Source organism: Podarcis filfolensis (genome assembly GCF_964270895.1).
Source record: "Podarcis filfolensis genome assembly, chromosome: 6".
NCBI classification, from domain to species: Eukaryota; Metazoa; Chordata; class Lepidosauria; order Squamata; family Lacertidae; genus Podarcis; species Podarcis filfolensis.
The window spans coordinates 93,848,733-93,863,715 of NC_139609.1; the positions used below are offsets into that span (position 1 = coordinate 93,848,733).

The following is a 14,983-nucleotide window of genomic DNA, read 5'->3' on the forward strand; positions in this document are numbered from 1 at the left end:
AAATAATTTATTATTATTATTATTATTATTATTATTATTATTATTATTATTATTTGGGTCTTTTCCATCTCTATGGTTCTATGTCCATCTCTTTTCTCTCTCCCTCTCCTCCCCCCACAACTCAAAAGGAACTGACAGAGCATAGCGTTGTTGTCGGGGAAGGATAAATCTGGGGGCACCCAATTAACTTTCCCAAGCCTGTCTCTTTCTCATTCTTTCTTTATGCGTCTTTCTCTCTCCTCCTGATCCCTCTCCCCATCTCCTGCTACAACTTCCAGGGCATCTGAAAGTCATCCGGCTTGAGGAGAGACCAGTGCGTGGCATCCACATTCCTCATGTGCTTCTTGGCCAGGAACAGGGCCATCAGCTGCTTCCCTCGGCGGGCGAGGTGCTTCCCCACCCTCCAAGGGAAAGAGGGGCTCCCATCCTCCAGGCTGTCTTTGTACTTCTGCAGCTCCTTGACACACCACTCGTCATTTATCCTGTACCGCTTGTAAACAGATTCCTCCTGTTTGGGGTTGGCAGCCCTGAGCCAGACCTGGACAGCTTCCAACCCGTCCTGGGACATGATTTCGGGGTAGCGATGTTCCAGGAGCTGCACTAGCAGCTCGTTGGCTCGGTTGCACCTGAGGTTGGTGATCTGGTCCTCCAGGCCGAACGGGCAGGTGGTGATGACCTCGTCTTTGGTCCTGCGGATCAGCAAGACGGGTCCCTGGTAGCGGCACAGCTGCTCCCCCACGTTGAGGTTGAAGTGCTCCTTCACCGTCCGAACCACCAGCTTCTTCCAGCTCTTGGGCATGATGTTGAGGGCCAAGGGGAGCAGGTCGTCGAAAGTGGCATCCAGCACCAAGGCTCCCAGAGACGGGTACGTCATGGCAGCCCACGTGGCCGAGTAGCCCCCTAAGGACCACCCGTACACAACAATGTCTTGTATGTTGAAGCCCAGGCGGCAGGTGGCATACCGGATCACGACGTCCACCGCGTTGGCGTCGTTCTCCGGGTAGGGCTGGCCGGTGCTCCCGGCAAAACCAGGGTGGTTCCACCCCAGCACGGAATACCCGGTCCTCAAGGGGGTGAAGAGGCAGCCCCACTGGTAGAAGCTGACGTTCCCCTCGCAGCAAACCACCAGCCGGTTCCCCCGCTGCTCCCCTTGTCCTTTCACCTTGTCCCTCCGGTCCACAAACATGGTGTCAATCTTGTTCCCGTCGCGAGCTACCAGCTTGGCCCGCTTCCCGTTGTAATCCCTCAAGAGGCGAGCTTGGCCCTTGGCCAGGACGGGCAACAGTGCTTGGTTCAGGAGGAAGACAGAGCCGGGGTAGATCAGCCAGCGGCCCAAAGAGTGTGCCATGATATAGCTGGCCAACTGGCCGGGCATTTGCTTGAAGTGGCGGAGGAAGTTCCAGCGCGAGACCCGGTCTCTGCTAGGGCCTTTTATCAAGGCCGATGCCAGCGGACATGCTCTCGCCGCTGCTTTGACCAGGATCGGGCAGCCACTGTGGCCTCTGTTGCTGCCACCGTGGCTGGGGGAGCTGCCGTTGACGCCAGCCTCGTCCCACCGGAAGTCAACAGGCCAGTTGCTGAACTCAAAGTCGTAGCTGGCCGTAAAATAGGTTTTGAATATGTGGGCCAGAGCCTTTGGAAAACAGAAGACGCACATGGAGAGAGATAATGGTTATCTTCTAGGAGAGGCATAAATTACATAAAAAGAGGTGTGGGCAAGGAAGGTTGCCCCACGGCAGATATTTCTGACGTCTCCAGAGCTTTCCCGTTGACGGATAGATTACTTCATAGGTACATGATGCGGGCTTTGGAACTGATTGGAGCTCACCCCTTTGGCCATGGTGAAGTGGTCATTGGCGCCTGCCCATCAGGGGCCTCAGTATCTCTAGTCCACAGGGAAGTGTCACAATCAGTGAGGTCGTGCCTCCTTTGTGAACATTGCAGCAGAGGCCAGCACTCAGAAGTAGCCAAACCAACCAGTCCTGGTGCCCCCAGATGAACGCTGAAAAGAGGACTGGCTGTGGTCCTTCCACACTTTTACTGCCCACACCTCCCTCGCTTTTAGCAGATGGCTTGGTCAGTGAATCACATCAACTCATTTGCCACGTTCTCCCCCAATCTTCAGGTAGTCAGTCCACCCTCCCCAAACCCTCCGTGGATATTTCGGCAACCGGAAGTTCATTCCCACCTTCTTTTGGAGCAAGGAGGAGGAATCAGGCTGTACGTGTGCGGATGTGCTTTATTTTAATTCTCTCCCCCCCCCCCCAAAAAAACCTCGTATGATCAAGCTTTAAAACACTGCAGGGATGCTCTGCAAGAGGAGATGGGGGTGGGGTTTGTGACATCATAAAACAGCGGCCAATCCGGGCTGTGAACAGCCAGGGTTCTGGTGCAAATTATAAGAACTTGGCTATTCTTGCCTTGGGCTGGAGAAGGCAAGGAAGAAACATGTTGGGTTTACATCCAGACAACAGCAATTAGGTTGTTTGCTTGTTTAATGCACATTCTTATGCACTGTCATTCACTTCTGTAAGGTTACTGTATGCCCACAGTGAAACACAATCCCAGCCCCTCATGCCAAAATATCATTTATTTACCATATTTTTCGCTCTATAAGACGCACTTTTTCCCTCCTAAAAAGTAAGGGGAAATGTGTGCGCGTCTTATGGAGTGAATGCAGGCTGCACAGCTATCCCAAAAGCCAGAACAGCAAGAGGGATCGCTGAGCAGCGATCCCTCTTGCTGTTCTGGCTTCTGGGATTCAGAATATTTTTTTCTTGTTTTCCTCCTCCAAAAACTAGGTGCATCTTATGGTCTGGTGTGTCTTATAGAGTGAAAAATACGGTATTTATTTCATAATAATGTATACACCATTTGATTGTAAAGCCTCAAAAGTGATTTACAGTGGTACCTCTGGTTACAAACTTAATTCGTTCCATGGGTCCGTTCTTAACCTGAAACCGTTCTTAACCTGAGGTACCACTTTAGCTAATGGGGCCTCCCGCTGCCACCGCTGCGCGATTTCTGTTCTCATCCTGGGGCAAAGTTCTTAACCCGAGGTACTATTTCTGGGTTAGCGGAGTCTGTAACCTGAAGTGTTTGTAACCCAGGGTGTTTATAACCTGAGGTACCGCAGTACAAACAAGACAAAACAATAAAACATCAATAAGAAAAGCTAGCCACTGTGATTTTAAATGTTCAAAGAGTTAAAATAACAATAGACTAAAAACAGATGAATACTCGCATCAACTAAACTTTTGTCGAAATAAGACTGTTTTAAAGATGCTTTGGGATTTAATGATAGTTGTAGAGCATGAGACTCTTAATCTCAGCTTCGAGAGTTCGAGCCCCATGTTGGGCAAAAGATTACTGCACTACAAGGGGGTTGGGCTAGATCATAGCTGTCAACGTTTCCCTTTTTTTAAGGGAACTTCCCTTATTCCGAATAGGATTCCTCACAAGAAAAGGGAAAAGTTGACATCTATGGGCTAGAAGATCCTTGTGTCCCCTCACAGTTCTATGATTCCAGTCTGGCAAAAACACCTGAGGTTATTGACATCTGTGGCATGACCTGGGGACATTTCCAGCCACATAGAGAGACCTGGAGGGGCTGGATTTGGCCCCTTTACCTGAGGTTCCCCACTGTAGTTTTCATTGAAGAGAGAGAGAGAGCGACTGAATGACCAACCTTGCTTTCTGAAAACCTGCATGTTCACATTCATCAGGTGGGCGTCAGGTGAAATCGCAGTTGTCTGCCTTGAGTCCATGAGACAGGGCGAGCTATGAAGAATAAATAATAATAATAATAAAATTTTATTTATACCCTGTGCTTCCCGGTTCAGAAAACCGGGCTCAGGGCAGCTAACAACAAATTTAAAACAATTGATGCAACAAAAAACAGCATAAAATAGAGTATAAAACGTGGATAACAATAAATTCAGAATTAAAAAAATCAATTTAGGGGGGAAATCCATCCAATAAACATTAGATGATCACCAGGGCTACCTGGCTAAGTTAGTCCTATTTGGGCCAGCGAGGAGACCAGGGGAGAATTAGCTGTGGGATCCCAGAGCGGGTAATCTTCATAAAAAGGGGAGGGAAGGAAGGGGAATAAAAGATCAGGCTAAGTTAAAATTGAAAGCCAGGCAGAATAGCTCTGTCTTACAGGCCCTGCGGAAAGAGGTTAAATCCTGCAGGGCCCTGTATGCAATTATAATGATATTAACACATACTGGCAGTTTTATAAGGGATGACTCTCTCTACATGAACTTGGGGCTGTAGCCAACTAAATTCTACTCAGAGTAGACCCTTTGCAACTGCTTGTCCGGGTGGAGGAAAGAAATGTGTATGTGTGGAAGTGAGCCTATCACAGAAAGGCAAATTTTACAGTTGTTGCTCTGCCCACCACTTGGAAGTGGCCCTCAGGAAGCTGTTCATAAGTGGCCCTCACCTCCCTTCAAGGCTGAGTGTGGCCCTCAGGTGCAAATCTTCACCTCTCCCTCCTACCCAGACTAAAGCTGGTCACACATTTGTATCTTGTTTCTCTTCAATACCCTTCTTCTTCCTTCTCCTACCTCCCCTTTGCCAAATGTTAGACTGCAAGCTCCTTGGGGCAGAGACTTCTCTCTCCTTGCCTGTAGCTCTATAAATTGCCATAAACATCACTTATATAAAAAGGTAAGAAAGCCTGAACTCTATTTTTTTTTCCCCTCTGTCTCAAGAAACTCTTAGCAAAATAGACATATGTGCCTAGCTCAATTATCTTTCCCCCTATTATTTTCGACAGAGACGTGTCTGATGTTTCAAGGCCAAAATCTTTTTCTTCTGCTGGCCTCGGATTCTGCTGCCAGCCGCCACTCAGTTGCCCCCGAACACCTGTCCCAGTTGTGACTAAGAGATAAATAATTGGAAAGAGGGGGAGCACAGCACTCAATAAGCCCTAAAGAGGGAGGGAAAGTTGTATCAAATAAAACGTTTTTGAAAACGTGTCATTAAATGAATGACACTGTTAGGAAAGTATTGTGTTAAGTGGCGCTCATGAAGCAAACACCTAGCGGCCAGCTTCAAGCACAAACTTTCTCTGTGGAACCCACTACTAGTAACAGTTTAAGGAAAAAATAGAGGATTTCCCACAGACTTCTGGCTGGCCTCTGTGAGAACAGGGTGTCAGACTAGATGGGCTATTTGCTCTGATCCAGCAAGGCTCATCGTAATGTTGTTAGAAGGATAAGATACCTTATGTGTATCCCAAAGGTAGAAATGCAGAGGAAGGAGGGAGGGAGAAGATTAGATTTCCCATTATCAGCCTGCCTGACCCTCGTGACATCACAGTTCAGTCCCAGTGATGTCATTGCCGTGGAACACTTAAGTGTGATGACATTATGCATTGCCTTTCTGTGGGTCCTGTAAGCAAAGAAGCACATGAGGAGCTGCAAGCATCAGGCATTTTAATGGTCCATCAAGGTTAGGGATGGGGAGCCTGTGGCCCTTCAGATATTGCTGGACTACAACTCCCATCATCTCTACTTGCCACACTGGCTGGAGCTGATGGATATGGGAGTCCAGCGATATCTGGAGGGCCACAGGATATCTGGAGGGCTCAATTGAGGTTCACATTGTTGGCATTTCCTCAGAGTTCTTGCAGAGGTCTTTTCCAGCTCTGCTACCTGAGCTGATCATCCTGCAAGACTCTGGGATCGGTTCTGGGCCATTCTGTAAACAATGTGCATGTCATCCCATTGGGTTAAGTCTCCTGCCCTAGGGGTGCATGAGGAAGTCGATTTCGGTGGGTTTCGGTGTGAACTGGCCTCATCTGCACCTCCTGGACTAATGCATGGATCAAGACATATTATCCAGCTATTTGGGAGCATGTCCCTATTAAGTATAATAGTTTAATAGACAATGAAATGAGAATATCTAAATGTGTATTGATGAAAAGGTTTAACGTGGGGGCTATATTAAAGCCAAGGAGAGCACTCTGAGCTCTCCCTGAGTTGATAATTATCTAACTGTTTGCTGTTCTCTGGTAGCGAACATGTGAGTGTTGTAACCTTAGATCATGCGATGATGGTATTGAGTTGCAAATCTTTTGTCTCAAGGCTCTGGGAAGTAAGGACATGTAAAAGACCCTCTCTGACTGAGAGAGAAAAAACAACTCCAAGCTAAAAATGGAATCATGTCATATTTTGTAAGTTGCTAAGCCTGTGCTGGACAGCACAAGACATTGCATGGACATTTTGGATGTATCATTTGATGTTTCTGTTTTATTCTGAAGAGTTCTGCTAGTAAAAATTTGAATATTTATGTGTCTGGACAATGATTTCTTCCAAAAGGAGTCAGTTCTTATCCATCCAGTCACTTCAAACTGCATAACACTAATATCTGCAACAGTCACATCAAAAACCCCTCACCTAAAGCCAGGTGTGATCCTTCCTGGGTCTGGGTCTGCTCCTGCCTCTTGATGCATCTCTGTGGACTTGGAGACAAAGTCCAGCTTTCCTGCTCCCCTGACGGCTCACTCTGTGAGATAGAGCTTCTCCACCACATCATCTGACAGAGAAATGGCCTTTCTGGCCTTTGAAGACCCAGACTCCTTACTCTGAACCAAGCCAGAGGAGAACCGGATCGTGAAACTTCCAGAGGGAGAATCTCAGTGGAGGGTCCAGCTTGAGCAGGACAGTTGAGACCCAGGGTCTCTTCCGTCCCCTTGTTGTCCTCATGGAGATCTTGGGCAGAGCTATGGCATGGCCTCCTTGGAAATCCTACTTCAGGCCAATTTTGCTTTCCAAAATCCAGTGGATGGGAACCCCCTTAGAGATGGCAGGGAGAATATCCTGGCTCTGGAAATCTCTCCACAGAAAGGCTCAACTGGTGCTGAGCCAGATGTCTTTCTAGGACCAGGTGATATTCTCTTTATTTGCCTGGGGACTTTTATGCTGGTCAGAAATCCTGCTGTGTCTTTCCTGTGGTGACCCCCCAATTGTGGAATGCTTTCTCCAGAGAGGCTGGCTTGGCGCCAACACTGCATGTCTTTAGACACCAGGCAAAAACATTCCTCTTTAACCAGGCCTATGGCTATTAAATAATCTCCTCCCCCCCCCCCCGGATTTTTATTAAATCTTCCAAATTATTACATAACTCTGTCTTTACACGTTTTCTTCTTGACTTCCTGTCCCTCCTTCCCTGATTGATATGCCCCCTTAATAGCTGCATTAAAACACATCTACATTTATTTTCTAAACCCCCAAAATCCATTTTCTACATTCTTCCATTGTTCATATCTGCTATTAAATATTATATGGCTTGTGATCATGTGGCAGGACAGACTGTTATTAAGATGATGATTTTACTATTAGGCTATCTGTCAGTATGCTTCTTACTATGTTTTTATTGTGTTTTTGTCGTTGATGTTTTGCAATGTGTTTCTAGTGTTGTACACCACCCTGAAATCTTTTGATAAAAGGTGGTGTATAAATTGAATTAATTAATAAGTTAATTATTAATAATACGTATTTGTAAAACATACTTTGCTGTTTTAAGTCATGCTGTTTGCCACATTTAGAAGCTTGGTCAATTAGAAGCAGGCTAATTCTAAAAATAAATAATAAATACATCTCCATGGTGGGCGTGGGAGCAAATGTTACAGTCATACCTCAAGTTGCAAACGCTGCGGGTTGCGCATTTTTGGGTTACGGACCGCACTGAACCCGGAAGTACCGGAACGGGTTACTTCCGGGTTTTGGTGCTCGCGCATGCGCAGAAGCGCTGAATCACACTTTGTGCATGCGCAGAAGCGCCAAATTCCACTTTGCGCATGCGCAGAAGCTCCGGATTGCATCACACGCGTGCACAGACGCGGAGCTGTGGGTTGTGAACGTGCCTCCCGCACGGATCACGTTCACAACCCGAGGTATGACTGTATTTTTATTCATCTATTTTTACATTTATACCCCACCTTTCCTCCAAGAATCTCAAGCGAGCACACATAGTTCTCCTCCACCCCATTTTATCTTCACAGCAACCCTGTGAGGTAGGCTAAGCTGTGGGTGTGCAACTGGCCCAAGGTCAGCAAGTGAGTTTCCTGGCTGAGTGAGGATTTGAACCCAGGTCTCCCAGGTTTCAGTCCAACACTCTAACCACTATGCCACACTGCTGGCACATAGACAGAGAAATGCTCGCGCTATGCTGGTGGAACAGCCAAGATACCCAGTGTCAAAGCAACAGACACGCCCACAGAGAGCCTGGAAGCCAATGCCCACCAATCAGGGCGTGTGCTGCGAGCCACGCCCACACAGAGAATCAGCCAATGAATTTGTGACAATGAGGACACGCCCCCCATTGCATCAAAAAACATGCAACATGTGAGAGGTCACCAGAGCATCAGCGCCACTGGCCCAGCCAGTGATTACCCTGCTACTGTCAGTCTTGGCTCTTCACCCCTAATAATAATAATAATAATAATAATAATAATAATAATAATAATAATTTTATTTATATCCCGCCCTCCCCAGCTGAAGCTGGGCTCAGAGCGGCTAACAACAGTAAAAAGAACACAGTTTACATAAAATCATAATCAATTAATTGGAATACATTCTAAAATCAATTCATTCTAAAATCAGTTCAGAGTCAATTAATGGCAACCATCGGGCTAGAGTTCTATGAGGATTACAGAAGGAGGGGGTCAGACTGTCCCTATAGGCTGGGAGTTCGAATCCCCCTGGAATAAGAGTTCAAGACCCGCCTGGGAGGGAAAGACCCTTTTGCTGAGAAACCAAGGGGTGGCGCGAGAACACTCAACCAGGGCAACCCCAGGCATGCACAGAGAGCAGCTGCTTCCACTGCCTCAATGCCTAGGAAACAGGGCTGGGATGCAGGAAATCAAGTCCTACCACGGCGGATGGAGGGGAACATATCCCCACTTCCCTTTTGCATGCTGATCCCCACCCCACCATATCAGAGGGAGACAAAGGAACCAGCCATGCGGTAGGGACAATTGCCTCTCTCCCTGCTCCAGCCCCAGTGGTGGCTGGTGGCCATTGGGATTGGTAAGGAAAAGCAATGACAAACCTAGACAGCATCTTAAAAAGTCTGGCCCTTACAATGATGAAGGACAGTTTTAAAAAGTTTTATAGTAGCGACGGGCGCTTGAGGAATTCGGTATTTGTGGAGCCCCATAATAGCTGGTCTGATCTGCACAATCCAATCTAATAAGCAGTGAAAAATTCACAATGCAATCTTCTACGCAGAATTGAATTTAGTGGGGTTTACTCCCAGGTAAAGGGAATTAGGATTCCAGCTTCAATTATGCACCGCCTTTTGTTCTTCCCAAATGTTCTGGCATTGTTCTCTGGTCAAAAAAACTGCATGGAAATCCATCTTTTGAGAGGAAACGTTTTCAAAAAATATTTGCATTTTCATATTACCGTATTTTTCGTCCCATAGGACGCTCCGTCCCATAGGACGCACCTAGTTTTTTGGGGGGGAAATAAAGGAAACATTTTTTTCCTTTATTTCCCCCCCAAAAGCTGGTCGGGGAAACCGAACCAGGTCGAGGAACAGCAGGATGGCGGCGCTGCGCCTCCCTGCTGTCCCCCGAGCTTGTGGGGCTGGCCGATGTCTGCCCGGCGCGCGGGGCGCTCTGCTTCAGGGTGCCCTGCGCGCCGGGCGGCAGGCTGCTATCCGCAGCGTGGGGAGCCCTGCGGGGAACTGCCTAGGCTGCGGATGTGTTCCCAAAGCGCCGATCGCTCCGCTTTCAGGGCGCCCGACGCTCCTGGAAGCAGGCTACTATCCGCAGCCTAGACATCCCTGCGGGACCTCCCGCAGGGCTGCCTAGGCTGTGGATGTGTTCCCGAAGCGCCAGGCGCTCTGCTTTCAGGGGGCCCGATGCTCCGGGAAGCAGGCTACTATCCACAGCCTAGACAGCCCTGCGGGAACTTCCGCAGGGCTGCCTAGGCTGCGGATGTCTTCCTGAAGCCTGTAGAGAGAGAGGCGTCAGTGCGCACCGACCCCTCACACTCTCCATGCTTCAGCGAAAGCCTGCATTTGTCCCATAGGACGCACCCAGATTTCCCCTTCATTTTTGGAGGGGGAAAAGTGCGTCCTATAGGGCAAAAAATACGGTAATATTTTCTTTTTTAAAATTTCTGGTTAATGGGATTTATGGAAAACAAGTGCAAACAGAAATGTCAAGACTAGACTGATTGGCCCATCCCTTATAGCAGCCTCTGACAACCTGGTGCCCTCCAGTTGTTTTGGACTACAAATCCCATCAGCGCCATCAGCAGAACAACATGCAGGTACAACAGGCTCAGAGCTTTATAGTGACCCCTGCAACGGACCAACATTGGAGGTAGCAGTGTTGGCTGTTAGAAAGCACCCAAATGTAAACGATATGGTTAAACCCATTTTTCGGTCGAACTCAAAACGTTGCAAAATAGCAGGCATCCTTTTTTGACGTTGCAGTCGTTCCTAAGAAATGCATTGCTCTGCTGTCCTCAATGTTAGAGAGATCTGACTGGACTAGACTAGACATTGAGCATTTAGGGTCACTGGTCCCATGCTGTGGACTAATCAGGGCCGGATTTAGGTTTGATGAGGCCCTCAGCTACTGAAGGTAATGGGGCCCTTTATATGTCCAGCTGTCCTTTGTCAACAAAAAATTGCCATTGTTTTTTGTGTTGAATATATGCTGTGTGGTAATTTATGGACCTAATAGTTATCTAAAGCCATTGGCACATAACAAAATATGTATTTTATCAAAGTAATTGTTGAACTCAAATACAATTAAGAAGAAGTATATTAATTTCGTGACAGCAGTCACGAAATTAAAAGACGCCTGCTCCTTGGGAGAAAGGCGATGGCAAACCTAGACAACATCTTAAAAATCAGAGAGATCACCTTGCCAACAAAGGTCCGTATAGTTAAAGCCATGGTTTTCCCAGTAGTGATGTATGGAAGTGAGAGCTGGACCATAAAGAAGGCTGATCGCCGAAGAATTGATGCTTTTGAATTATGGTGCTGGAGGAGACTCTTGAGAGTCCCATGGACTGCAAGAAGATCAAATGCATCCATTCTTAAGGAAATCAGCCCTGAGTGCTCACTGGAAGGACAGATCGTGAAGCTGAGGCTCCAATACTTTGGCCACCTCATGGGAAGAGAAGACTCCCTGGAAAAGACCCTGATGTTGGGGAAGATGGAGGGCACAAGGAGAAGGGGACGACAGAGGACGAGATGGTGAGACAGTGTTCTCAAAGCTACGAACATGAGTTTGACCAAACTGCGGGAGGCAGTGGAAGACAGGAGGGCCTGGCGTGCTCTGGTCCAGGGGGTCACGAAGAGGCGGACACGACTAAACGACTAAACAACAGGCAGGGAGGCTAACAGTTGGTGGCACTCATTCTATCTTTTTCCCCATCCATCCTCCTTCCTGCAGCGTCTTGCAAAGGCAGCCCTGAGATTAAGGAGGAACAGGAAGCTGAGAGCCTACCTTACTTGTTGTTGCAAGTAAGAAGGCAGGCTGAGTTCACCCCAATCGAGACATCTCCACTGGCCCAGCCCCCAATCATCGATCCCAGGAACGTGCAGCTCATATTTTCCATGCCAGAAGGAGCACCTGGTTCAAATCCAGGCACAATGGGACACTGGGGGAAGGAGGAGGGGCTCCCACTCTCGGGACACTCTCGGCCAATTAGGAGCAGCGCTGCATTGACCAATAGCCTATCCCCTCACCCAGGCAGCCCATGTGATCAATCCACCCTCTCTGTTTTTCCAGATAGGTTGGCTCTACTGGTAGCAGAGGCTCAGGCCATATGTCACACTCTCTGCTTACCCTTCCTTCTACTGCTATACCTGCCTATGGAGCCACAGCTTAGGGTCAAAGCTCCTAAGTGATGCAGGAGGTCGCTTGTTGAACCTTCATCATCTCCAGGCAGAGCTAGGGGAAAGTCCAGTCTGAAATTCTGGAGAACCACTGCTGGTCTGTGTGGGCAAGGGGTTGAGGAAATCTGTGGGGGCCATCCCGATTTTGCCGGACTCCCATCATCTGTAGCCAGCATAGCCAATGGTCAGAAATGATGGGAGGAGATGCCCCACTATTAGTCTAAAGGTAAAGGTAAAGGACCCCTGACAGTTAACGACTCTGGGGTTGCGCTGCTCATCTCGCTTTCTTGGCTGAGGGAGCCGGCGTACAGCTTCCAGGTCATGTGGGCAGCATGACTAAGCCGCTTCTGGCAAACCAGAGCAGCGCATGGAAATGCCGTTTACCTTCCCGCCAGAGTGGTACCTATTTATCTACTTGCACTTTGACGTTATTTCAAACTGCTAGGTTGGCAGGAGCAGGGACCGAGCAACAGGAGCTCACCCCGTCGTGGGGATTCGAACCGCCGACCTTCTGATCGGCAAGGCCAAGGCTCTGTGGTTTAACCCACAGCGCCACCCACATCCCTAGATGGCCATACAACCCCTGTTTAAAAACCTCAGGTGAAGGAGAGTTGGCCACCTTCCGAGTCAGTCCATTCAACAAGCAGCTCTTACTGTCAGAAAGTTCTTCCTAATATTTAGCTGGACTCTCCTTTCTTGTCATTTGAATCCAGTGGTTTGGGTCCTGCCCTCTGGAACAGCAGAAGGTAGAATCTGAACCAAAAGACCTCACCACCGCCTGCACAAACAAACCGCAATGATGAATGCTAGTTTTTATTTCTCTCTCTTTCTCTACAGTCAAGCCACCACCTCCCCAGCCGAGCTAGAGCTTCCAGGGCATCTGAAATTCGTTTGGTGGCAAAGTTCTTCCATGGGTGGTCTCCACGTTCTTCAGGTGCTTCTTGGCCAAAAACAAGGCCATCTGCTTCTTCTTCGCGGGGGGAAGGTTCTTCCCGACGTTCCACGGGAAGGTGCAGTTTGAGCCAAGGCTGGCTTTGTAGCCGCGGAGCGTTTGAAGGCACCAGTCCTCATCCACTTTGTAGAAGAAGCTGTAGATGAGGTCGTCCATCTGAGGGCAGTCGGCAGCCAGCCAGCTGCGCACCACTTCCTCCTCCTCGGATATAAGGTCGGGGTAACGGCACCTCAAGAGCTGCAGGAGCAGCTCGTTGGCTCGGTTGGTCTTGATGACAGGCAGCTTGCTCTCCGAGTGGAAGTGGGTGCTGGTGATTTCGTCCAACGTCCTCCTGACGAGCAGCACTGGGCCGGGGTACTGACACAGCATCTCCGCCACGTTGAGGTTGAAGTGCTCCGTCACGGTCTTGACCACCAGCTTCTTCCAGCTCTTTGCCATCACCTTCATGGCCAAAGGGAGCAAGCTGTCAAAGGAGGCGTCCAATACCAACCCGCCTAGCTCCGGATAAGTCTTCGCAGCCCAGGTGGCTGTGTAGCTCCCTAAGGAGTAGCCGTAGATGGCAATGTCCGGCAGGGCAAAACCCAGCCGGCGTATGGCATATTGGATGACCACATCCATAGCGTTGACGTCATTCGCCGGATAGGGTTTGCCCGTGCTCCTGCCGAAACCGGGGTGGTTCCACCCCAGGACAGAGTACCCGGCCTTCAGTGGGGTGAAAAAGCATCCGACCTCATAGAAACTGCCATTCCCTTCGCAGCAGATCACCAGCTGCATCCCTCGTTTCTCTGGACTTTTCCTCTTCCTCCTGTCCACAAACATAGTGTCGATTTCGTTCCCATCGCGAGCAATCAGTTTGGCCCGTTTCCCATGGAAATCCTCAATGAGGCGAGTTCGAGCATTCACTAGTATATTGGGCGGGACTTTGTTCAAGAGGCAAACGGAACCCGGGTAGAGCAGCCAGCGGCCGATGGAGTGAGCAATGGCATACCTGGCGAACTTGCTGGAGCAATGCTTGAAGGAGTGGAAGACGCTGGATCTGGAGCTCTCCGCCACGGCGCCCTCCTGGGGGACTGTAAGCATCCCTTGGGGCTTCTGGTTGTTGATGGTGATGCTGCTGCTGCTGTGTCCATTGGCGACGGTGCTGGTCCCGGCCTCATCCCAGCGATATTCCACTGGGCACTTCTTGAACACACAGCTGTCTTTGATCATCAAGTAGGTTTTCATTTTGTAACACATGTTGGAGCTCTTTAGTGAGGGGAACGTCCACAGGATCAAACGACGGCGCCTTTCAGCAAGCTGGGTCAAATTAAAGGAAGGGGAGCATGAAGAAGAGAAGGCCAAAGAGATATTTATAGAGCCAGGCTGGAAGTTAGCAACTTTTGATTCGGGTTCAGCCCAGAAGTGGATGTGGAGCAGCACTAGAATGTCTTGAGATGGCTGCTGCCCACCTGCCCTTGGCTGATGTTGGGAGGGTCATATCCTGCAAAGAGCAACCAGGCACTTCCTCCAAGAGCCCCTACAGGCCAGTCACTCAAAGCAAAGGTAATAATAAGCCATGTCAGCCCCCTTTGTGAGCAATTACTCCTCTGAGGACTTGGCTGGGAGGCCCATCAGCTGCCAGGGGGGTCTGGAGGTGGACATTGCAAATTCTTCTCTGGGGCGGTGGAGCAAGAGCACAGAGTCTGTCCACTTAGTCTGTCCACAAAGTCTGTCCCATCAATCCCAGCCTCGTCCGTCGGTCCCATGGAACAAAAGGCTTTCTTGCGGGCCAGAGTGCCCCTATATCTCAGGGACCGGGAAGTGGGCCTCATCAAAGGTTAGACACCTTCTTCCATCAGTAACATTATTAACACTTGTTTAATTCATTACCCATCCTCCACTCTAAGGTACCAGGTCAGGCAACAAGCTAAGAAGGTAAGAAGAGCCTGTTGGATCAGACCAATGGCCCACCTGTTCTCACAGTGGCCAGACAGAGGCCTGTGGGAAAGCAGCAATCAGGATTCGAACACAGGAGCCTGTGGTTTCCAGCAACTGGTACTCAGTTTGCATTGGGGGGGGGGGGAGTTCCCGGTGGAAATTCCAGCTTGAGAGGAACCATTGTCATCTAGGCATCTGCGGGGGTTTAAATTCCTCCTAAAGGTTTAAACTCCCCCT

General features: G+C 49.1%; 3 protein-coding genes across 7 annotated transcripts in view; all 3 read right to left on the reverse strand.

Annotated features, from left to right (window-relative positions):
• The window catches only part of TPD52L2 (TPD52 like 2), a 46,348-nt gene extending 39,854 nt beyond the window's left edge, over positions 1–6,494 (reverse strand). For all 5 annotated transcript variants that reach the window (XM_083619009.1, XM_083619007.1, XM_083619008.1 and 2 more), the window contains exons 1-3: positions 6,411–6,494; positions 5,236–5,403; positions 3,689–3,780 (exon numbers count right to left, since the gene is read on the reverse strand). In XM_083619009.1, the coding sequence (XP_083475135.1) occupies positions 3,689–3,780; positions 5,236–5,403; positions 6,411–6,466 (316 nt within the window). In that variant the 5' untranslated portion in view covers positions 6,467–6,494. The remainder of the gene's footprint in view (positions 1–3,688; positions 3,781–5,235; positions 5,404–6,410) is intronic.
• Positions 204–2,275, reverse strand: ABHD16B (abhydrolase domain containing 16B). The gene has a single exon (XM_083620227.1). The coding sequence runs from the start codon at positions 1,655–1,657 to the stop codon at positions 266–268; it is 1,392 nt and encodes a 463-aa protein (XP_083476353.1). The 5' UTR covers positions 1,658–2,275; the 3' UTR covers positions 204–265.
• A 6,178-nt stretch (positions 6,495–12,672) lies between the features above and the next one.
• Positions 12,673–14,346, reverse strand: LOC310764613 (ABHD16B-like). The gene has a single exon (XM_083618907.1). It carries the CDS (start codon positions 14,063–14,065, stop codon positions 12,740–12,742), a length of 1,326 nt encoding a protein of 441 aa, XP_083475033.1. The 5' UTR covers positions 14,066–14,346; the 3' UTR covers positions 12,673–12,739.
• Positions 14,347–14,983: the final 637 nt, after the last annotated feature.

Bases quoted from the DNA above. Each gene is read 5' to 3' on its own strand.
- LOC310764613 (XM_083618907.1), bottom strand. From the start codon at position 14,065: ATGTGTTACAAAATGAAAACCTACTTGATGATCAAAGACAGCTGTGTG.
- ABHD16B (XM_083620227.1), bottom strand. From the start codon at position 1,657: ATGTGCGTCTTCTGTTTTCCAAAGGCTCTGGCCCACATATTCAAAACC.